We start from the raw sequence: 23,739 nt of genomic DNA on the forward strand, positions 1-23,739 counted from the left end.
ACTCAGGCAAGAGAAGTTGTTTCAGTTCTATAAGAAATAAAATACAAGCATAAATTTTACCCATACATGTAGAAAACATGCTCTATTTGCAGTCAGTGTTTCCAATGACAGATCTACTGACCCATCATTGCCTATAAGTTTAAGGATATATGAAGTAGACTCTTGTTGCATAACTGTATTTTTGTATAATTTCTTTCTTGTTTCAGGTTTGCAATGGTCTTTATTGTCTACACTTGTTTATGGGAAATGGTCCCCCAGGTGGGTTAAAACAGTAATGTAGTTACAGTAAAGCCTAAAATCTATTAGTATAGCCTACAATTGCCCATAATCCATTTTTATACTATTTCTTACTTATTTTCTTTAAAAGTGTTATAATTACTTTTTACACACTCTAAATTGCCTTTTGCAATACCTACCCCAGTCTAGCTTTTCTCCAAAGTATTGGCTGCCGATGTGTTCCAACCTAAGTTCCAAGACAGAAGCTGATCCTACATTACTGCAAAAATTAGGATGAGGTGAAAAATCTGAGAAAAGAAAGATAAGAGGTGGACAAAGAAAGAATGAAGTTGGGATCGTTCACAGATAAGATAGAACAAAATTTCCCTACTCACCATAGTAGGTTTTAAATGGCTGATGGTTTCTACACGATGCTTCTCAAAGATGAATTTTTCAGCCCATTTTGTTTTTATCTTCTATTTTAATAGTAGCATTGAATTATGGATCCTTTCAACCATCTTAATCATGCCAGTTCATGGTTATCAGTGAAAATGGGACTTTGTCAAAGGTGGGCTTTTTATTTTTATCCAAAAATGGGGAAGATGCACAGAGCTTTACAATAGGGCTGGAAACAGAGAGGATGAGTGAACTCAGCTGATCACTAAGTCTTACAGTCTTGCCTAATTTTAAAGTTCCTCTCCATTTGCTGAAGGATGCTGAAGGATGGCCCACTGAACAGTACAAGATGACTGATTAATATAAGAAGAAATGAATAAAGGATAAGGAGATGAAGCACATTTCTTTGGATGCCTCTGAGGTTTCACGGTTCCTGAGCTATTTAGAGGTGGCAGAGCTCAATCCCATGTTCCCTGTGCCCTGTGTGCTGAAGGAGTGATCCCAGGGCAGCTTTGGTTCATGTGCCCAGCCCTGGAGCCCCTCACGGCTCTCCCTACCAAGCCACGGCTACAGCACAACAGCCTGGGAAGGCAGCAGAGGGGTTTGTATAAATGTATCAATAAGTGTGGCATTCCACACAGAGTGTTTGGTTTTCTTCCTAATGTGTTGGGTAATGGCTCTTTCCAAAAGCTGCATGAGCTGTGAGGAAATGCATGGAAAAGTGTAAAACTGCGTGGCACCAGCAAAAACACTCATAAAAGACTCATGCTGTTCTGAACAGCGAGTGCTTCTAGCCCACTCTTTCCCCCCCAAACCTTCCAGAAGAACCCAGCTGTGAGAGCTTTTAATGAGAGTCTAAAGCCTAAATTTAGAATAAAGACATTAAATTTATGATTTGGTATCAGTTTTAAAAAGATAACATGGCCAGTAAACAATGCTGAAAATTCCTATTATGAGAGGGGAGCTAAGAGGAGATACTGAACCTCTCCTAAGAGTTTTTCTTCTTGTTTATTGTCAATGCCTGGCATCCTTTATCTGACTCTTGGCACTTCTCTTCATTATCTATTCTTTCTGTATTTTGATCTAACTGAATTAATATTTACCTTGCCTTTGAAACTTGTGTTCATCTGTTTTAAAGTCCTGTGAACATCTTAGATATTACAGAATACACATTAATAGTATTTTTGAAGTCCTGCAGTGGCACAATAGCAGATTTATGTGTTTGATGTCTTAATGTTTCAGACAGCCTCATGTAGACAGAATGTTTTTCCACAGCCACCCAATCATCAAGAGATTAGCCCCAAACCAGTTTTTGTGGGAAACCTGCCCACTGCGATATAACAGGAATATAAAGTTGATTAAGGGACTGCATAATTGCCCATCATTATCCAATATGATCTCTTTATAAAAGCTGCTAAAATGTACTTGGGAAGTACTAAAAATTGGCTAAATTTTCATGGCACTTCTCTGTGGTATGCCTAAAAGGGTATGGAAATGTGACTTCTCTTACAATAGTTTTTGTGATTTTTTTAGTATTCTAAAGGTACGTCAGCTATGTCTTCAGATTTCAAAGAGCATTCTGGAAAAAACCACTGTTCTGCACAGTGGGTATTACAAATGTCTGTGTTGTGTGCACAAGGGCTGAGCTCTGGTGCAGACATGGTGTTTGGGATTTAAACACTTTCAGAGTGTCTCTGGTGCCATTTCACATTGGAGAAGGGAGCTCTTTCAGCCTAATCATGAGGCCCTTTGAGCCAGACTGCTTTAAAGATGTGCATTTAATGGACCCAGAGGCCTCAAACATATTTCATAGAGCATTGTGCAGAATGAAGAAGAGGAAAGAAAGAGGTGGCCCATGAGCTGTGAAAATATCCCCTAGAAGGTCTGAGTCTTTTATCTGTCAGGAGAAACAGTGAATTCAAATTGGGTTTTTTTAAGTTTAATATTGATAAGTGTAACTGGCCTTTGAAGTAGCTATTGAGTCAATACATGGCTCTAGAAACAATTCAGGGGCTTTGCTCTTCTCCCCACTTTGTATAGCAAAAATAGGAACAGGAGTGATCATTTGAATAATGCATGGGGGATTATAATGATATATACAATTAGAATTCAGTATTAGAATATACATTTAGGCAGAATCCTTCTTTTAGAGTTTATCTTCTCTATTGATTAAACAAGCTACTGCTGTGCACATTTTAGTGTCAGGACCTGCCATACTCATCTCAAATCCAATGCATTGTGTGTTTTCGCATCCATGAATGTACAGTGTGATACCTCAGGTCCATTTTTATACTTTTCTACCATTCTTTTAGGCTGTGATTTAGAATTATGTAAAAGCAGTACAGTCAATGTTCATGTAAGCCTCAATAAAATGTTTCCTGTTCTGCAATTGTTTCGAATTTCATAACATTTTCTTGTGAAGGCCAGACCCCCAAAACATGATTTCCTACCTGAAGGCCCTCCCACTTTTTTATGTTTCAAAGAAGCTGTTAAACAGTTTACCATAATATTTAAGGATACACCACCTCTAACTATTGATGGAAGAGCTAGTTAGGATGAAGATGGTAAAAAACATTTGTTCTCCTTGTTGATCCTGTTTCAAGTAGCAAGTAAGTAAACCTCATCAGATTTTATTATTGGGGGTATCCCAAAGTAACTGGAAGTTTTCAAAAAGCACTACCCTGCTTTGTCACATACTGAGTAATAGCAGGACATAATGCGATTTAAGAAGTAATTCCTGATTCTCTTCAACATTTAAGACATTCCAGTGCTTATTAGCAGCAAATAAGAAGTCATTGGAAAAGCGTATGGCATCTGTTTCACACCAGACCGTGCATTTTGGTACTGGGAAAATTACAAAACTAAGGGAGGAGCCTGGACATAAAAGCCCCCTTTTCCCACCTATAGCAGATGGTCAGATTTTTAATTTAAAATTTTGTTGGAGTTCTGGCACACTGCCATCTGACTCCACAGCTGCAACAGTGCAATAACTCTGTCACCTCTCTTAGAAAATGTTTCTTGAGAGTAAATTTAATGCCTAGCGAAGTGTTGAATTTACAGCTGCTGGGAGCAGAATGTAATATGTAAGAGATAGCCATGAGGCCCTGCTGATTTCCCTCACCTGGTTACAAGTAAGGTTGTGTTTATATGAAACTGTTGTGAACAGCATTAGGGAATTGGAGGGAAGATGTTTCCAGTTATTTGTTTTCACAGGCCTTTCAGTAATCCTGTGTACGAAGAATCGATCAGCAGTGTCAGCGGAGGTCTCGCCCAAAGATCTTGGCTGAGATTATGGAAAACATCCATAATCATTATCATTGCCAAAAGACTGTTTTCTGAAAGTTCTCCTTTTGCCTCAGCTCTATTAAATTGAAAATGCTGCTGCAGACAAGCAGTGGTAATGCTGAATCCCTCACCAAGTGTTCAACCCACCCATCCCCTCATTCGCTCAGCTGGAGATGGTGGGCCAGCCCTGCAGAGCTGCCAGAAGAATGTCTGCAGTAGCACTGAAGGGGTATTTGTGACAGGGGAAATGCTCTTCTGATTTTCTCTGGGGAAGGCCAGGCAGACTCTTCCATACAGAAAATGGGTGTCAGGCACTACTAACTCGAATTAAATTTGAAATTAGGTTCTGGAATTACGATCTTCCTACCATGTGACCACAACCTGTCAAGTTTGATCTGTAGTCTCTCTAGTGTGCAGGTTATGCAGACATGAAATTTACTTTTTCTTCATAAATTTGTGTATAAGTTTGGCAGGGTCTTCCACTTTTGCATGGTTAGAAATAAGATTTATGATAGGTTTACAGTTTTCAGATCTTGCTAAATGTTCAAAACCTTTGCAGCCCCCATCACCTTCTGATGACAGGTGATGTGCTGACATTTTTGGAAAATGTCAGTTGGATATTCTAGGTACAGCAGGTTTCTTCCCATGTTCAGTCAGCCTTGAGCTGCACTCACAATTGAGCCTTGCAGGAGTGGTTTCTCTTACAATTTATGGAAGGAATGGATCAGCTCCTAAAAATATCAGTTGACTGGAAAGAGAGAGCCTGTGAGACGAGGTGGTTCCAGCAGAAAACTCATCCTGAGTGCGCAGGGACACCACCTGCCCTGGCAGAGGAGACCACATAGGGTGGAGCTGTGAGCATAGGTCCTGTTCCTCACACCCTTGCAAAGACAGTGTATTTTCTAAAAAATAGTATCTGTATTTGATTTAAGCCAAACTTACTCTCTTCTTTGCCCCCCTGTCCCACCCTCCCTAGGGCAGAGCACATCCTAAAAGCTTGTTGAGGCTCCTCCATATTTCCATGTCTTGCTGCACAAGAGCCAACCCCCTACAGTGTTGTGTTCCTGAACAAACAAGTTTTTCCCAGTGGGACTATGAGACACATTTCTGGGTTTGCATGGCACTGTCTGCATTAGGCTCTATCACAGCAGCACAGTTTGAATTCTGAGCAGTGATTATCAGCCATTTGAATACAGCAAATGAGTCCTGCAAGCTGCATTTAATACATCAACACAACACTTCCGTTAGCATTAGTAGCCTTAGCATGTTAGTATTCATTTCTTTCTCTCATTTTTTAAAATTAATCAACATGTACTCCCTAAATCTTTTTGTGTCTGCTCCATTTTTGGTGATCACAATGATTTTCTAGCTGTGGTGTTGAAAATATTTCTATTAAAGGGAAGGTGATGGGAGTGAGAAAAGGTGACCTTGTAGCAAAACAATTGGACAGGGACAAGCTCTATTGTGGCATCCTGCCTTGGCCTTGTGTTGCTGCCTTGAATAAATCCTTCCCTTTATATATACTTTTCTTCCTTATTCACATCCACTGAAAGGGAAGTGATACTATCTAATTTTTATCACAATTTGTATGGTTTCTGTGCTTATGCTGTAAGTAATGGGCTGCTTCTCACCCATGCCTTTCAGAAGGGAGCTCTGATCTTCACTGCAGCCTCTAGGTATTTCACATAGCTGCTAATGATAGTAACTGGGAGCAATGAGTAATATCTAAAATTTAAGCTATTTGAAGTCACATTATAGATTTCCACTATCAAATGGTCTTGCAGACAGCAGCATTTTCCCTGTAGAGAGTGAATAATTAAGATTAATACACTATCTGACAACTTTTTGTCAGATATTTTCTGCTGCTTTTAAGGGAAAGTTTCAAACCTGGGAAATACACAGTGCTTTAAAAAATTCTCCACTCTGTAATTCTACACATTTGTAACCAACAGACAAAAGCCTAAGTCAAGTTAATTGCCTTCTGCATAAAAATCAGATCCTCAAAAAATTGCTTGTGTCCTTGATCCTACAAGCACTTAAGGACATTCTTTGTCTTGCATGTAATCAGTTTCATTCAGCTTATTTAGATATCACAAATGGTCAGGGTTAAGTCTCTGTGCAGGCATTTATAGGACAATGCCAAATGTCAAAACACCTTTTCAAATAGACTTGTTTCTCATACACACCATTTTGTAGTAAATAGTGTTTTTCTAGAAAATTCACCAAAGACACCTGTTTTTCTGAGGTTTGTAGCTGAGAAATGTAAGGACTTTCCCTTCCAGAGAGTTTTCTTCTTCTGTTTTTTTATCTCTAAAGGAAAAATGTGATAAATGGAAAACTAGAAGGGAATGAGTAGTAGCATTGGAGCCAGAAGTAAACAATGAAAATATATTTTACTGAAAATATGGGGTTTGAGTGCATGTATATATATTTCTCATTTTAAAAATATTCTCTTTTTTTTTCTCCAAGAAACATACAATTTTTGGCAATCATGCATAATGTGTGTAATATGCACAGCATGTGTAATAACCTGAGTTGTGCAGTGTTATCTATGTCAGCATTGTGTTGGTTCATCTATGAAAAGCCAGCAGTTCCCTCTAAGTGCTTTCCATTCTACTTGGGAGAGATTTTATTTTTAAAAATCATTATTGAATTTATTTTAGTTTTTGAAATAATGGCTCCCAGAAGGTCAACTCATCCCTACATGACAACCTGGGATGCTGTTCCATGGCTGAGAATACACTTTCTGTGGAGCTTTCAGGTGTCCGGTTAATCTCGGCTGTTTGAGGGGCCTGGAAAGGCCCGGGGCGGCCTTGGGGCAGCCCGCGTATCGAAGGACGAGAAGAGGCTTCAGTTCTTCTTTCGGGTTTTATGTTTATTAATTGTTTATCTAAAAGATGTTCTTTCAGCCAAACAAAGATCTGCTCAGCAGTCAGCCATGGGCACACTGTGCCATCCCCCGGACCGCCACGTATCTTTATACCCCTTGTTACGTATACAATATTTATCATTTTTCCCCAATACCATCTATTCTTATAACTCGGTGTACTCTCAGTAATAACCAATCCAAAGGTGCCACCGTGGCCAAAGAAGATGGAGGAGAGGAGGAAGAAGAAGGAGGGCAGGACACACCCCAATTCCTCCATCTTACTCCTCTAAACCCCCCTGTACATAAATCCTAAACCCTGTTTCTCACCCTCTAATTAGCTAATCTTTTCACCCTTCACCCCGGTGAGGCCCTCTTATCTTCATAAAGGTGTCGTCTCCCGTGTAGGGTCAAAGTCCTGCCACCAGACACTTCTGGCAACATTCCAGGACTCCCGGGCCCCCCAAGGGTGGTCTCGGGGGCCCGGCATCCCAGGACTCAGATCCTGAGATCCCACATTCAGGGACCAAGACTCAGCTGCTTTTTAAATATCTCTCTGACACCAAAACCACAAGAAGAGTAAGGGAAAGAAAAAGTGGAGATGTTAATGAGGAATTATAGTTGGCTTTGATTTCCCCCCAAATGTCTTTAAAATGAAGTAAAACAAGCAAGAAGCCAAGTCACTTCCATAGCTTTCCTTAGAGGAAAATGTCAACCCATATATAGAGCTCAGTTCTTTTTGTGCTAGGACTTGAAGACAAACACAGATTGACATGACCTTGAGAGTGAAGAAAATATGTGGGCTTTGTAGCAAATGGACATACTTCTGATGTGATCAGGTTTCTGCTGACTTCAGCCCTTGTTCCAACAATGACAAGAAGCCTCGTGATCAGGCCCTTTAACCGCTTCCCTTACTCTTGCTCACAGGGATGAAGGCTCCTTTCTCTGCCTGCATCCCAGAGCTCTGTAGCAGTGATCAGGTGACTGACATGGTTATAGAAAGGCTGCATCTTCTTGGCTGCTCACACCAGGGCTTGTTTCTCTTCTGCTGTAGAAAAAATGAAAGCGAGGAGCAGAAAACAGAGGGAGCTCAGGAATTAGCACCAGGGCGAGGTAGAGCCATCAGCCATCCATCCCCTATCTGTATGCAAATATTGTCATTTTGGAGACCCAATAGAACATGACACCTCTATTCTGGCTCTTAATCTGGCTAGCTGGTCCCAGGACCCTATGCCTTTGAGTTTTGTGCAAGGAATGGGATCAGAATTTGACCAATATAATTTTCCAATTTAGAAATCAACTTGAGTTACATATGTCACCTACAGATCAAAGAAGAAATGTTTATGGAAGATTATTAATTGATTTAGTGTTCATTTTTACCACTATTTTACTTGAATTTCGGTTCTTTAGGAGTCTAAATGTTTGTTTCAGTGTCTGAACAGCTTCCCACTCCTCTCAAGGTTTGGGAAACTAACAATCAGATTTACTTCGTGAACAGGACTGAAGAGTTCACCTTGGTTTGTAATTGGCATAGAAAGATTTCTTTAGAACAAGGACTCATTAGCCAAAGCTATAGCTTCCATGGGAGCACTGTACTGGCTGGATGTGTTCCTATATCGGCAATGATGCTGGAAAGCCTGAGAAGCTCCCCAGCTGAGGGAGCAGGGGAGAGGAGAGACAGAAGACCCTTACGAAATTGCTTGCAAATGTTTTGGGCATTTGACCATCGACTCTGCAAACTGAGAGACAGAGCAAGAAAGCAAGGGAACATTAAGGGAGCAAGGGCAAATAACATTTTCCCACTGGCTGTAATTGCACATGCTGCACAACTGTCAAGGCTTAACAGTATAATTTACCCAAATGAAAAATTTCCTAGGAGTCCCATTAGTTGTCGAAGGCTGGTGAAGTGTAAGAGCACTATTTTTAAAGTTAACCTACCAGAATAAATCCTTTTGTATAGGCATTAGCATTAAGCAGCACAAGTTTGTCGCTATCCTGAAAGTCCACGTGTTTACAAGATCCAAGTCTAAATTTCTGAGTCTCAGTATGGCAAAGACCATGACAGTGCCATGAGTGAAAAAGAGTCAATAAGAGCCCCTTATTTGCATATGTTTGTGAAAAGGAACACATCGCATGTGTTTGTGTTGTGGTTGCATGAGCCTTGTCCCAATGCCATGGCTTTAATCACAGCTGGAGATTAAGCATCATGCAACAACTCCTAAACCCCCTCTCAATTTCCTTCGAAGCCCCAGTGGAATGTGGAGGAAAATCAAAGTAAAACTTGTACGTTGGGATAAGAACAGTTTAATAATTGAAGTTAAAGTGACTTACAGTAATAATGGTAAATAATAATGACAATAAAAAGGAAAAAAAAAACAAGTGATGTACAATGCAATTGCTCACCACCCACTGACTGATGCCAGACCTTCCTTCCTGAACCCAGATCAGATTCCCTTCCAGGTAACTCCTCCTATGTTATGCACTGGGCATGATGTTCTATGGTGTGGAATATCCCTTTGGTCAGTTTGGATCACCTGTCCCAGCTGTGCTCCCTCACAGATTCTTTTGTTCACCTCCTCACTAGCAGGGCATGAGACAAGGAAAATAAATGTCCTTGACTTGGGATAAACATGACAAAAACCCAAAACATCAGTGTATTATCAACACATTCTCATTCTGAATCCAAAATAACTACTGAAAAGAAGTTAGCTCTACCCTGGCTGAAACCAGGACATGCCCTGAATTCCTCCAACTGGCAGTGGAGACATTAGACATTGGACATTAGACCCCTTTTCTCCAAGCAGTCACTGATTTTCCATCAACTTTTGGGAAGATCAGTGTCCTAGGCCTCTCCTGCTGTCAGATTTGGCTGAAATTCCCCAGTGAGTGAAAAAGTTATAGGAACAAACCAACCTGTCTGGAAAGTTGCAGCTCCTGCACAGCCTGGATTTCCTTAGAGGCTGAAGATTGATAATGTGTGTTTTAATCAATCTTGCTGTAAATATGCTATATGAGCGTGTTCCTTTTCTAATACTTTAATTTTATGTAAAAATATGCAATGACATGCTTACTTTTTATAATGGCTTTGCATAATCATAGTCAATAATTTTTTGTAGTAAGATATATTCTGCTTTGCAAGCAAGTTTTTTTTAAGTCAGTGTCCTGGATAGCTGCTGACAGAGAAGCACACCAGACCCAGGTCCTGAAGGCCAGATTGCTGTACTGCCTGACCTTGATCCAAAAGTGTTCATGAGAGAGAAAATAATTCCAGGTACCCACCACATCTATCCCTGTCTCCAACCAAATGCACAGCTTGTCAATTTGTACCATTCACCTACAGATTACATAGCATTTCTGAAATATTGCCAAAGCTTTTATTATAAGAAAGAAGTTAACTTTCTTTGCAAGTATTTTTTTCCCCTTGATGGAAGCAGAAATGTACCACCAGCTGCACCCAATATTTTGATGGAGCTGTCATACAAACACTTGTCGCTATGGCACTTTTCCTTATTTTTTCACACTGAATAGAGTTAATCTCAGGCACACCAGCAATGTGAATATTGCAGTGTGGGAGACTCTCAGGTTCAAAGCCTGCCTCGTTACCTTGCTGTGTGAGTGCTAGTTGTTAAAAATTGCTGTGGTTTCCTATTGTGTACAAGAATACTAATTGCTTCAGCAGCATGTATGCATTCAGTTTTCCTTTGCTCAAAAAGGAAACTATGGTGATTTGAAATGTAAAAGTATATTCATCCTAGATAAATTGGACAGCACTTAAGCAATCAAAAGCTAATGCAGTCTTGTAAAAGTAGTTTTAGGGAAATATTTCAAGCTTTATTCACTCAGATAGCATTTTCAAGAGCCAAAGCACAGCTTTATTTTTTCTTTCTGCACAATTGAGCATTAAATATTGCACTGAGACAGAGCAAAACAGGTTTTGCTATCCTGTAATACTGCCTAAGATTGTTTTCAAAACAGCAGATTTGCCATCAGCCACACAAGGCATCCATCAATTGACCAATTAAAAAAAATGTGGGAGTATTTGCATGCTGTTAGATTACAGTTGTCTTTTTAGAGTAAATTAATTTTAATAATTTTGTTTGTTTTTATTTTTTTTTTCATAAAACCTCTTGGCTGTCCCAGTGAATTGTTTTCTTTTAATTCAGGTCTGAAAGAAAGAAAATGATACCATATCACATCAGGAAAAGGACGTTCAAATGACTTTTAACTGGTTTAATTATTCAAAGCTAACATTTGTTTTAGATTTTCTTGTGTTACATTTTCATTTTTCTCTTTTTCTTCTCTGTTTGCCTTTATTTAAAAATTCTTTTTGTTGTTCTCTTTCCACTCTCCACATTCTTAATTTCTTATAATTTTTTGCTAAACTGTCACCTCAAATCAGTGGCAACAGCCATCTTCAAAGGGGATATGCAGTGTCTGAAGGGCATCCTTCTTTTCTCTAAATTATTTCTAAGTAGTTTGTCTTATTGTCTGTTTTCTTTTCTGAAAAACATAGTTTTTCATTTGAACAAGATAGCATGACCTGTTCTGTCTTGCTTTGCCTTGTTTGACACAAGCAAGTATTATTTATTTGGACAAGTAATTGCTAATTTTGTCTGAGGGGCTTGTCTGCTTTTTTTTTCTTCACCCATAACCTATGACAATTTCTGAGAAGAAAATCAGCAAACATAAACTCTACAATGCAAATTATTGTGATTTACATAATCCACAACTGCTGAAACGCGAGGATTATAAAATGCTGTGAAAACATAACGCAGAGTTGGTTTATTAATTCCCAAATAAATGGTAATCTCAGGTTTTATCACCGATGCACACTTACTTGGGAAGCTTGTGGTTCCAGCGTTTTAGTAATAATTTTTTCTCTAACTGATGAAGCAAGAAAAGTCACTTTGTCCTTTGGTTGCAGTGCTAAAGCCAGCAATGTCCCAAGGAGAGCAACAAGGATGGGGAAAGAGTCAAGGTCTGGATGGGAAGCACACCAGGAGTGGCTGAGGTCACTTGGTCTGTTCAGCCTGAGGAAGAGGAGGCTGAGGGGAGAGCTCCTTGTGCTCCTTGTGGGCTGCAGCTTCCTCACAAGGGGAGCAGAGGGGCAGGCACTGACCTCTTCTCTCTGGTGAGCAGTGACAGCACCTGATGGAAGGCATGAAGCTGTGTCAGGGCTGCCTTAGGTATTTTTAAGGTGTTTTTCCTAATATATGCCTTCCCTAGATATTAGGAAGTTCCCACAATTACACTTTCTGCTCAGAGTCAGGGTGAAACAGCTCTGTAAGCATTTGCACAACTTCCTGCAGGAAAGGCTGTTCTGGATGTACTTCAAAAAGCTGTGGGATGGAGCTGAGCTTGTAGATTAAGACATCTAAATGTAAATGTTTATGTATAGACGTGTGCATGTGAGCTAAGTGTCTGAACCAATGTCAGAGTCACTGTGGGTGATGGAAATCTGAAGTGACTGAAGCCACTACCAGATGGGATGCTCGTATGTCTGCAAGCCATGGGTAGATTTACAGGAGAACTGTGCAGTTTTCTTCTGAGCTGGCAGCAGAAGGTGAGCAGAGGTATTCCAGGGACACCCAAAATACTTCCCTGGATAATTTTTTTTGCGGTGCCATTCAAACTCACCTGGTTGAAGTGGGCAGGCCGTCCTTGGTAAGCATGGGATCAGAGGCCTGGCTCTGAGAATCACCTTTGTTGTGCGGCAAAGGTTGTGACTGGCAGGTAAAGGTTTAGTCAAGAGCTCAATTCAAGACTCAGGTTATTACTGTACTTGTATTACTGTACTTGTGTGAGCACCTCAGCTTTATAATTCCCTTTATAAGGGAAAGATTTTGCTGGGTGGGTTTTTTCCCCCATTAAATTCTCCATTTATAAATAATTTGGCAAAACAAAACAAAAAACCAAACCAAACCAAACCAAACCAAAACAAAACAAAACAAAAAGCCAGTGATTTGCCCAAGCCAATCCAGAGTCATAAGATTATTAGATTGATATCCAAAACTGAGCAGGTTATAGGTTTTCTGTTCTGATTTCTCCTTCTTTGATTCTGTTTTGTGGTCCTGAGAGCTCTAGTCAAAATATCACTGTCTCTAGTAGACTTTGTGTGCTCTGACATATCCTTACACAACATAATTTTTCCTGAGCCCCTTTTCCAAGCCTATGTTGACTCAACTCAAGTTCTTACAACTTTGGGGGTTCTATTAAGCTGTAGAATTGCAGACTTTTTGTAATCTCTCCCAGGTCCCTCCGTGTGTATGTCTCTATATATGACCTCCATCAGAGGTTGTACATTCTAATTTAAAGCTTGGCTTCACAAAGAACAAAATTTTTTGGAGGACAAAAAATCCTTGCCCTCTAATGCTAATTTTTTTTTCCCTTTTAACCCCTTCTTTACCAAACCCATAGGTTAAGAGTAGAAGGCAGCAAGGGGTCCCAACACCTACTGTTTGGAAACTTACCCATAGAAAGAGAAAACAGATAGACAGGCAGGCAGAGTGAGTTTTTTCTCAGGCACAGCTGCAATAGTCACAGGCTCACTTTCATGTGGGAAAGGTATTTTTTGGTTCCTTATATCCATTCATGATTACTATGTAGTATTGCCAACCCCAGGAGAAACATGAGTTATGAAAAAGCAAAGCAAACAGATTTGCCCATCTTAGATTTTACTTTATTCTTGCGATATCCAGATGGAAACAAGATGTTTGATGTACTTAAAGCTAAAAATTTGTTTTCATCTTCAGGTTCAGCATTTTGACATATGTAATTTACCTTATAACGAGAGCCTCAGAGCAATGCATTTTGAGGTCACAGGCAAAAAGCCAATCTACAGCTACTTGTACTGAGCTGTACTTCACATTCTCTGAAAGGAGTCAAAATAGAGAAGGCTTTCCTCATCTTTACTGATCTAACAAATTTTCACAAAGTGAATTCTTTTCAACAGAGAAAAAAAGGCAAACCCAGAAGACCTTGCTGTAGGTCTTTGCAAGCTGTTCTGTGCCAGTCAGGCCTCACACAACCAGAAAGTGTATTGGCTGAACAGATACTAGCAAATCATTTTTAATGCCTCATTTCAGGTCTTTGGAGATTAATTTTATCATAAATTTCGAAGCCTGATTTAATTGCGCTAATTATATTTTCTCTTGGGAATTGATGGATTACTACCTAGCATATTCTCACTGTGCCTAATGAATCACACTGAGGCTTTCTCTTATTTATACCTGCTGGAAGTGAAGAAAACGAGTTACAATAGGCACTAAAGAAACATACAAGAAATTACCCTAAACCATTTGCTACATATCCCTGCTCTTCTCATGGACCTGCTCTTACAGTGATGATTCTATTCTGCTGGAAATAATTGCAGAGAATCCATTTTAATTCTTTTTCTGTGGGGAATTCACTGAGAAGAGAGCACATTTCAGACATGCAAGACATCTAGAGTTCCTCCTCACATCACCCTTTTAACATCATCCACCCATCCACATGCGCTCCTTTTTGAACGGAGTGCTGTGGGTGCAGAAGTAATTACAGCCACCACACCTCCCAGTACTTGTGATTCCATCAGATGTAATCATGCACACATTGGAGGCCTGATTTCAGTGCTGCTGGAATTTGCCACTGAATGGAATAAGGGATTAGGTGACATCCTGTCATAGAATAAAGTTCATCTGTCATGTTCAAGTGCCAATCACCAGGATATCTTGTTTTTGTTCAACTTTGAAAAATCATGTTGTCTCCTGGTCTCTGCATGACCTTTCCTGCTCAGTGTTCATTTAATGCCATAAAGCTTCTAATCAGTATTTATCATTTATATGGAAAGAAAAAAAGCCCATGCCTAAAATGAAGTAACCATTAAATGCACAGTGTCCTTTCTCTCTTCTTAATTCCTCCAGTGGGATCAAAACCAATGCCAAATATCTTTTTTTCCTTGGTTTACAAGGGATAATTCTGCACCCCCATCTTCATATCCTTTCTTACAGTTATGTTCTGAACTCTTTCCCTTTTTCTCTGGCTTTTGCAGGCAGAGCAATAGCTAAGCTATGAACGAGTATATCTTGAGTTCAGCCTTGATGCTGAACTGCCACCTGACCTCTCTGAGCTCACCCCATCCTTCTCCTCTGCAAAACAGTGAGGTCCCTTGCCCACCACTGTGGTGAAGGGGCTCCTTTCTGCATGTCTGTGTGCCCTCTCCACACTGAGGGAACACCAATATTGGGGAAAAGTCTGCACTACACTGCTAGGCCGTTGGACGTTGTATAGACTCACAGAAATTCAGGCAGGAGTTGCAGCTGCCCAGGGGTTTCTTCTGCTAGTCAGGATCATGGGGTAGGATGTTGCAAAGCACTGAGTCCAGCGTGCTCAGCTGAGACTTGAGCAGGGGGGACCAACATCTCATTGTTTTCCTGACCTGATGAACAGAGTCTTTTAAAAGAAGTGCATGCTCTAATTTGACTGTACGGTTATTCCTTTTTAGAATTTCATTTTCTCAAATGTCGTATCACCTAAAGGTGGACCCTTCTTTCAGATATGACAATCATTTCCCCTTAATTAATTTTGATAGTTTGTTCATCTTCGTGGAACAGACCTTCATGAGGAGAAAGAAAGGCACATTTCCTTCAGGAGCGAGTTACGAGCACATTAAATTGAAAAGCTGCAATGTTCTGTCACATTAGCTCGGTCCCTACAACACAGCAGTCATGCTTGATAAACGGCGACATTAAGAATAACATTAGAGAACACAGGCACAGGGTTGTGATGGCAACCAGGATACCTATCTGCCCATTGTTACACACATTGCCCTCCTCATCTGTGCTTTTGGGAGCCATGGACATATGGAGGGAAAAGAATCAATATGTTTCTCAATTTTTTCTCATGGCTGACGAAAAAATATGTGGATTGCAACTGGAGTTTTCATTGAGCTGTAATCCTGTAACTTCACTGCCATAAAATATACATAAAAATACATGCTCTGTTAAATATAGAAGCATGTGGCAAAAGTGTTGAAATTATTACGTTAATTATTGTTTATTTATTTATTTATATATACAAAATATATGTGTGGGCGTATAATGTTACATAAACAAATAGGAGCAGTTTTCCAGAGTGTCTATCACTGTCATACCAAAGTGCTGATACTGCTCTGAGGGGGAGGCTGGTTGCCTATTTAAGACTCTAAGTGGCAGCGAGGATTATTTTCTTCTGCTTTTGACCTACCTTTCGCTGTTTCTGAATGGCTGGTGTTCAGTTCTTTCTTTAAGCTAGTTTTCTTGCTCGTTAAAAGTCACAGACATTATTTTAAATCACACCACTGTCAGTGAACCTCTTTAGTGGATCATACTTGCTATGGAGTCCTGAAGGTTTCTGGCTTGAACCATAGCACAGACAGCTTTGAATCATATCCTCTGATTTCACTGCACATTTAACAGTGTCAGGGGATTTTTCCAGAGCCCTTGGTGTTTTGCCCTTTTCATTGGAATCAATAGTACCAGCACTGTTCCCACACAGCCTGATGAGGTCACATTTAGGCAGACAGTGACCACTTCCATTATCCCACTTGTGCTTTCTTTTGCTCTCTTTCCTATGTACAATTCAAATCAAATATTTATTTCAAAAGAATATATTTATTTTCTTTTAAAACTAGCCTTGGATTGTGATGTCCAAAATAAGCTTGCAGCTAGTTAGGAGACCTTTGTGCTGGAGCTAGTGCCTGTGCAGTTGATGTGTAAAGCCCCTTGGTTTCCCTCTTGCCAGCTGTGCTGCAAGCTTATGGTGGCAGGAGCTGCCACTTGTGCTCCATATTTTTATGCAGGAACTAAGACACAGATCTCTGGTTCATTACTCTGGCTCCTACAGTGCAAGCAAATTATAATAGTTTAAACACAGTTGGGTTTATTTTTAGTGTGAAGGATAACAGTGTGGCCATGGCAGAGACTGTAAAACCAGGCAGAGAAATTCTCATGGTTTAGCTTTTCTACTTCCTCAGGACCCTTGTAGAGAGTAAAGCAAAAAGAGGTAACAGGTGAGAAACATAGGCTATAACCTGTGTAAAGCTCCTGACTCCTACTAGAAACAACTTCTGTAGACAAGAGTTTTACACTGTGGCAGCCCCATCAGGGGAAACATGGAAGAGAATTTGGGTAGTGTCAATACATGCTTTCTGTGTATCTGTTTATGAGGTGAATCGGCATTTAGCCAAAACCACTCTTCCAGCCAGGCAAAGCTGCCTCTAGGGAGCAGGATGTGCCCCTGGAGGGGAGCCCAGGGACAGGGCTCAGCCCACGCAAGGCAGCCTGGAGCAACAGCTCTGGCATTTTTCCTTTAATTTCTATATGGTACTAAGGCAGCAGGGGTGCTCCAAGTGTTTAAGGACAAGGCAGTCCTCAAAATAACTCATCTTACAATTTCTTTCCTGTCTCGTTTTCCTGTTTTTCTGCAGAATTAAATGTAAGGGAATCTGACGTAAGAGTGTGTGATGAGTCGTCATGTAAATATGGAGGAGTGTGCAAGGAAGAGGGAGATGGCTTGAAATGTGCGTGTCAGTTCCAGGTAAGGGCTGCTCACCTTTTTGTTTGGCATTTCTAACAAATCCTTCAGGTGTATTGAAGTATTTGTAGAGTCACTGCTTCAAAAATTCCACTCGGCAACAGGCTTATGGACTCTGACCATAAGCTCATTTTTCAATGGCACTGATTGGATCAGATAATAGCAGGCTCATCAGTGATCATAAGGGTTTTGAACTAGAATAATGAATTAGTCCTGCTCAGAAAAAAAAACTAAATTAGAATGTCTTCTGAAGTTTTAAAAAGAAGTAAATAGCAGGTTCAATTTTTTGTCAGTTTTTGATCCTTTAGTTTACAGTTTTTATAACTATCATGGCAATTCTTCTCCCTTCTACCATCAACTTTTTTAGAGATAAAATATAGCAGTTCTTTCTTTTTACAGTTTTTAGCCAGGACAAATATATCAAATATTATGTACAAGACTCATGGTAAAACTGGAAGAGCTGGCAGTGTTATCAGCAAACCCTGGAGTGGGCTGTCTTTCAGTGTTTTAAAAATAATTTTGTGTTCTGTTTCCAATAAATAATAAATCAAGGGGAACCAGAATAGCAAAGGTGTGTATATGATCTTACACTGGTTTTGGATTCCAGTGTTTCAGAGCTGGATTTTGATAATGTGCTGTTCAACTGTGCTGGGGACATTGTTCTAGCTGCCTTTAAAAGGGGGAAAAAATTCTTATGAGACAAGGCTTTTTCATCTCTCTCAGTCTGTCTGTAACATTTGTTTATGCAAAATCGTAAAATCAAAGCTCAGTAATGATTATAAAAAAAGGGGGGGAAAATACAATCCTAGGAGAACCAAAGGTTTATTTTTTGTAGTTTTTTGTAGGTGGTAAATTTTGTGACTTCCTAATAACCAGGTCTTTAGGACATGCAAAAAAAAACAAACTAGTCCATGTGCTAAACTGTTAATTTGTTTTGAAGAGTGCAATTTTTTTGAAAGCATTGTTTTTAAACTACTTGCATGTTTACTTGTACTTGTTGAATAATTTATTCTGTACTCTTAGGAAATAAGTCCATGGGTGAGGAGAAGATACTGTGTTTTTCAGACATAGCAGGTTGAAAATCTTGTAACTCTCAAATTTAATTGAGCTTACTTGACTTGCTGCAACTAGCAGCACCAAAATTTCCAGGCAACAAACACCCAGCCCAAACTGTTAGGTTCTTCACATGCAAGACTGTCTGAGGGCTAGCTATTTTTTTTCTGATATTTCAAGGATTTGAAAGGAAAGCAGACACATTTGTGTATAGTGGTTCAGCTGAAGAGGCACTGAAATGAAGATGTGGGAATATCAGCCTGTTCTTCCAGAAGTGTGTTTCCTATTCATCACAGAGCTGGATAACTGTGTCACTACACTGTTTTCCTAAGATTACTTTGCAACCCCTGCTTGTAGTTCAGATGTCTAAGTGTCTTTGCATAACATATATATTATGTATGTCAAAGGCTTTAGCCAGGAAAATACTTAATACAGCAAGGCATTTTTTATGTTGTTAAAACTGAAATTTTTAGAAAAATGTACTCTAACAAAAGAGTTGCAAAATTAAATTGATCTGGGATCCAGGTTGTGGCCAGGTAAGATGTTCCTGCTAGCAAGGAAATCACAGAATCCATGAATAGGCTGAGTTGAAAGGGGCCCACAAGGGTCATTGAGTCCAGCTCCTGACCCTGGACAGGACATGACAGGAATCACACCATGTGCCTGAGAGCATTGTCCAAATACTTGTACTCTGTCAGGCTGGTGCTGTGATCAGTGTCCTGGGGATCCTGTCCTAGTGCCCAAGAACCCTCTGGGTGAGGAACCTTTTCCTGATATCCAACCTAAACCTCCCCCGACACAACTTCAGGCCATTCCCTCGGGTCCTGTCAGTGGTGACCACAGGAAAGAGATCAGTGCCTGCCCCTCCTCTTTCCCTCCTGAGGAAGTTGTAACTCAGTGAGATCTGCATGACAGAGAAGTGTTTTGGGGATCAGAGTGGCACAACTAATCACAGCCACCCATGAACTATGGCTGAGACATGCACAAACTTTGTTCAGATTAGGGAAGACGGATGACAAATTTCAGTGTTGTTTGAAAGACCTATAATGTCATGGCAGCAAGAGCTCTGCAGGCTAAAAGGTCTTTTGCTGCATTTTAGATGAGTTTTACAAAACCTGAATGAAAAACTGATCAGCATCTAGTGTGTGTGTTATGAACCAGTGTGGGAGGTAAGATGGGGTGAGGTGGGATGAGAGGGGAGAGAGACATCATGGGGCTCTTTTTCAATTTCAGTAAGAAAGTCTTTACAACAATCAGTTTAATTAGATAACTGGTTTAATAGGAGAGAATAGGAAAAGGAGATATGTGACAGTGAGTAAATCTTACAAGCCATTCAGATGTTGGAAACTGAAATCACACAGCGCTGGATGGGCCTTGGATGGATTTTCCCATGGCACACTGTACTGAGCAGTTCCTGTGCATGAAGAGATGCTCTCCCTTTTGGCCATTTGAGGTATCAGAGGACTTCCTCACAAGAAACCTTCACTCCTGAAGGGTGCTCACAGGAAAACTTTGGGCTGTACTGTAACAAATCACTAAAGGCTTACCAAACTGTAAAAAAGGAATCCCTTTACTTTTCATTTTCTATCCTCAGAAGAGAACCTGCAAATTTAAAACATCATACAGAGACTTAAGGAGGATTGAGAATTATCTATTGAACAGATAATCATCTATTGGAAAGTATTGTCCCCTTGGGAGGTGCCTGTTAATTACTCTCTAGAAATGACTGTTTTGTATGGCATGTGGCAGGACTAATGGTTGAGTGTCTGAGAGCTGCTCACCATGGGGAAGTAATAGAAAAACTGTTAGAAATAATTTTTAGAGCCGGCAGAATGATTTATTTTTGTTTATACCTGCTTAGTTCATTCTCAGTTGATCATCTATGGCAGGATGACAGAGGACTGGAGGGTAATACTCTTCAAAATTATGTTTTAACATTTCAGTACTTTGACCTTTATGTATGTCAAAGCACAAAGAAACTCTTGTGGGAGAGACTCTCATTTGGAATTTGGAGAAGAAACTCTTTTATTTTTAAGTCATTTTAGCTTAACTAATGTTATTTCTGCATGCACTCTCATGGGTTGAACAATACCAGTTCAATCATAAACTTTGTGTGGTTAAGAACTTTGGTGGCTACTCAGTATTTCATCATTGCTTCTTGGCTTTTGTTTTTGGTTGGGTTCTTTTTTACATCAGGGTGTTGAAGATGCAAAAGGTGTCTGACTTACAGTTACCACCACACCCCCAAAAAGGGCAATATCTCCTTTTCCATGCTGTGAAGCAGGGTTTGGACCTCAAGTTCAGCAGGAAGTTGTTTGGACCTCCAGTTCAGCAGAGTTGACATCTCAGATGTCAGGCAGATTGCTGGTCCCAGCATCTGAAATGCACATTATGTGTACAAGGGATTTATTTCTGTTAGAATATAAGAAAACAGCAAAATGTAGGTAGCTTCTGCAAAAGCTATTCTGAATGATAAGTTTTTCTTTTCTTTCTTTCTTTCTTTCTTTCTTTCTTTCTTTCTTTCTTTCTTTCTTTCTTTCTTTCTTTCTTTCTTTCTTTCTTTCTTTCCTAAATTCTACTAAATTTAAGATTTAAATTTTTCAATGTAGTAATAGAAAAGCATTATTATAGTTGTTGACCAAGTAAAAGACTCCTGATGCTCTTGAATTTAATGAGAGTGGCTACTGTTTTCCACCTCCTTTGTAAGACTGTTCTGACCAAAAAGGTCAGCAAATCTCCCCTTAAGCACTGTTCTCCTTAAATTCTCCTTTGCTCAGTTTTGGCCCCCTGTGCCTAGTCATACTTTCTTGTATTATCTTGAAGAAGTTTTCTCCTGCCTCAGTGTTTATCCTTCAAATACTTCTAGATGCCTGGCATATTCCCTCTAGCCAGTACAAAGTCCCACCATAGTTATTTTGTGCTTTTAATCTTTCCTACTGAATTCCTATGTTCAGTCCATGTGGATTTAGACTATTATTTCAGTGATCCAAGAGGAATACATATAGTGATACTGAAAAACTAATATATTTCAAGTAGTTCTTTAGCAAAAAGGGTTACAAGATGCTGTTAATAACACAACTATCTTTCTGTATATTAATATGCAGTTCAGATTAATCACTTGATTTCTGAATGACTGGGTTATATTATAATTTCTTTTCTAGTGTCACACAAACTATATTCCAGTTTGTGGATCAAATGGAGACACTTACCAAAATGAATGCTTCCTCAGGAGAGCTGCTTGCAAGCACCAGAAAGAGATAACAGTGGTATCAAGAGGACCTTGTTATTCTGGTATGTAAAACACCACTTTGTGTTACTAATTAATGATGTTTTATGGTTAGCTCTTTAGTTTTGCCCTTAATTCCAGCACTTAAAATTTTTGTGCTTTTCATAGAATTAAATAATGTGGAAAGCCCTAGCCCTCTTTAGGAATGGAACCTTTTGCTAGACGAGAAATCTTATATATCTTCTGATATGCTAACAGATTAATAAATAAACACTACACGCTGAAATACTTTATCTGAGAAAATAGATTATTAATGCTTCTGTGATGCTTATAGAGGAGCATTGATATCCATCAAAAGGCTTTTAACAAATTTGGAGCAGATTCTAAATTAGCCATTTCTTTAGGACTTTTATTTTTAGGATATACAGAATTAGTGTAGCATCCAACAAGTGGCACTGGTCATCCAGACTGCTGCTCTACCTGTATCCAAGGCATCATCTTTGACTTTGGGTCATTACATTGAAGATATGCATAACTTAAAAAATTATTCTACCTCACATTTCTAATGAACTTGACTTTTTTGTTTTTCCCCACACTTAAAGCATAGATTATTCCACATTTCAAATACATGGGACAGGTTTTTCCTGTCTTGAATATTACAACATACTCTTAGACACAGAAACTTTAACCACCAGTGGTGTTCTGAACCTCTGGATAGATTCAAAGCTGGTGAGACCAGATACATGGCTGGCTTTCTTAGAATGAAATTAAATGGCTTAGTAGCATCAATGACTGCAATCTTTGGTACATACATAATACACACAAAATATTAAGTTGTGGGACATCCCTCATCTTTGGATAGAGAATGGTTGCTCGGAATTATCTAATCAAGGTTATGTCCATATGGCGGCCAAAAGCATGACCGTGGCTCAGATGCGCAATCCTTGCTAACTTTATGTTAGTTAGTTGCAATAACAATTTAGAGTTATCAGGCCTGGTTCTTAGTGGTAGCTGCAGAATCTTATCTGAAATTGGGGTAAATGCACATGCAGGGTACCTAGCCCAAGTCCTCACGCTGCCAGTCCCAGTTACCTCATTTACATGCAGCGTGTTTCACACCAGCTGCTCTTTGAGGCCTTTGACTGCAGCACAGACCTATCCTGAGGTCTGGCTCATCTTTGCTGAGGTCCAAAACCATCTATGTTGTTGGTTCTAATACTGAAGGAAGCCCATGTTTTGTGCTCAGATCAGAAGCATAATTCCAGCATCCCTCAGGCTGATGACTGAATCTGCTTGTCTTTCCCAATCTCCCACCTGTAAATTATCTCCAGATGCTGCAGAAATAGGAAAAAAATGCAATCCAGTTTGGAGGACTCACATATTACTGTAACAACACCTAAGAAATATGAAGGTTTGCACTGAGGATGTATAATTAAATTTTATTTTTTTAATTTCATGCCCAAGTCATTTTAAGCAATGGACACGCAGCATGAAAATTTATTTCTATCACTACGACAAAATTCTAGGATAATGTTTTAGGAAAAACAAGGTGTGTTTGCATATATATGCATTCTACTCTACTAAGAAAAAGAAATTTTGAAATGAAAAATCGATTCTTCTCAGCCTCAGGTTGCTGGCAGCTAATTACTACATTATACAGCTAGTAGGGGATTTTTTTTTTCAACCTTCCTCTGCTTTTCTTTAAGTCCTACATAAAACCCAGGAAACACAGCATAATTTTTAGCACTTAGTGTAACAGATCAGGAAACGTGCTGAAACACAGCGCTACAGAAAGTACTGAAAGCAGGTTTGTGAAGCAGAGGCTCTTATCCAGTCTCTGAGTACTGCACTTACACTGACACAACTTTAAGTGCCTCAGCAGAGCTCCACTAGAATGGCACCTGCTGCTCCCTGAGTGCCTGATGTGCTTCAAGGGATGTGAAAATATAGGATGATAAAAGTCAGAACCAGGACCTCTCCATGCCCTGCCAAGATGGTGACATATTTGTGCTCTTGATCTGTTACACCTTGTCCAGGTTTAGAGCAAATTTGGGGAAGAATCCCCCAAAGGAGCTCCAGTGGGAAAAGCAGATCCAATCGGCCCCTTCCCCCAACTGGTCCGGGAGGAAAAAATACCTCCTTGGAG

The 23,739-nt window shown here is 39.7% G+C and overlaps 1 protein-coding gene across 1 annotated transcript in view; it reads left to right on the forward strand.

Annotated features, from left to right (window-relative positions):
- The window catches only part of TMEFF1 (transmembrane protein with EGF like and two follistatin like domains 1), a 116,178-nt gene that overhangs the window by 51,639 nt on the left and 40,800 nt on the right, over nucleotides 1–23,739 (forward strand). Inside the window, exons 2-3 of the mRNA XM_005482927.4 lie at nucleotides 17,208–17,317; nucleotides 21,529–21,658. Coding sequence (XP_005482984.1) covers nucleotides 17,208–17,317; nucleotides 21,529–21,658 — 240 coding nt within the window. The remainder of the gene's footprint in view (nucleotides 1–17,207; nucleotides 17,318–21,528; nucleotides 21,659–23,739) is intronic.

Source organism: Zonotrichia albicollis, chromosome 1, assembly GCF_047830755.1.
Source record: "Zonotrichia albicollis isolate bZonAlb1 chromosome 1, bZonAlb1.hap1, whole genome shotgun sequence".
Classification (NCBI taxonomy): Eukaryota; Metazoa; Chordata; class Aves; order Passeriformes; family Passerellidae; genus Zonotrichia; species Zonotrichia albicollis.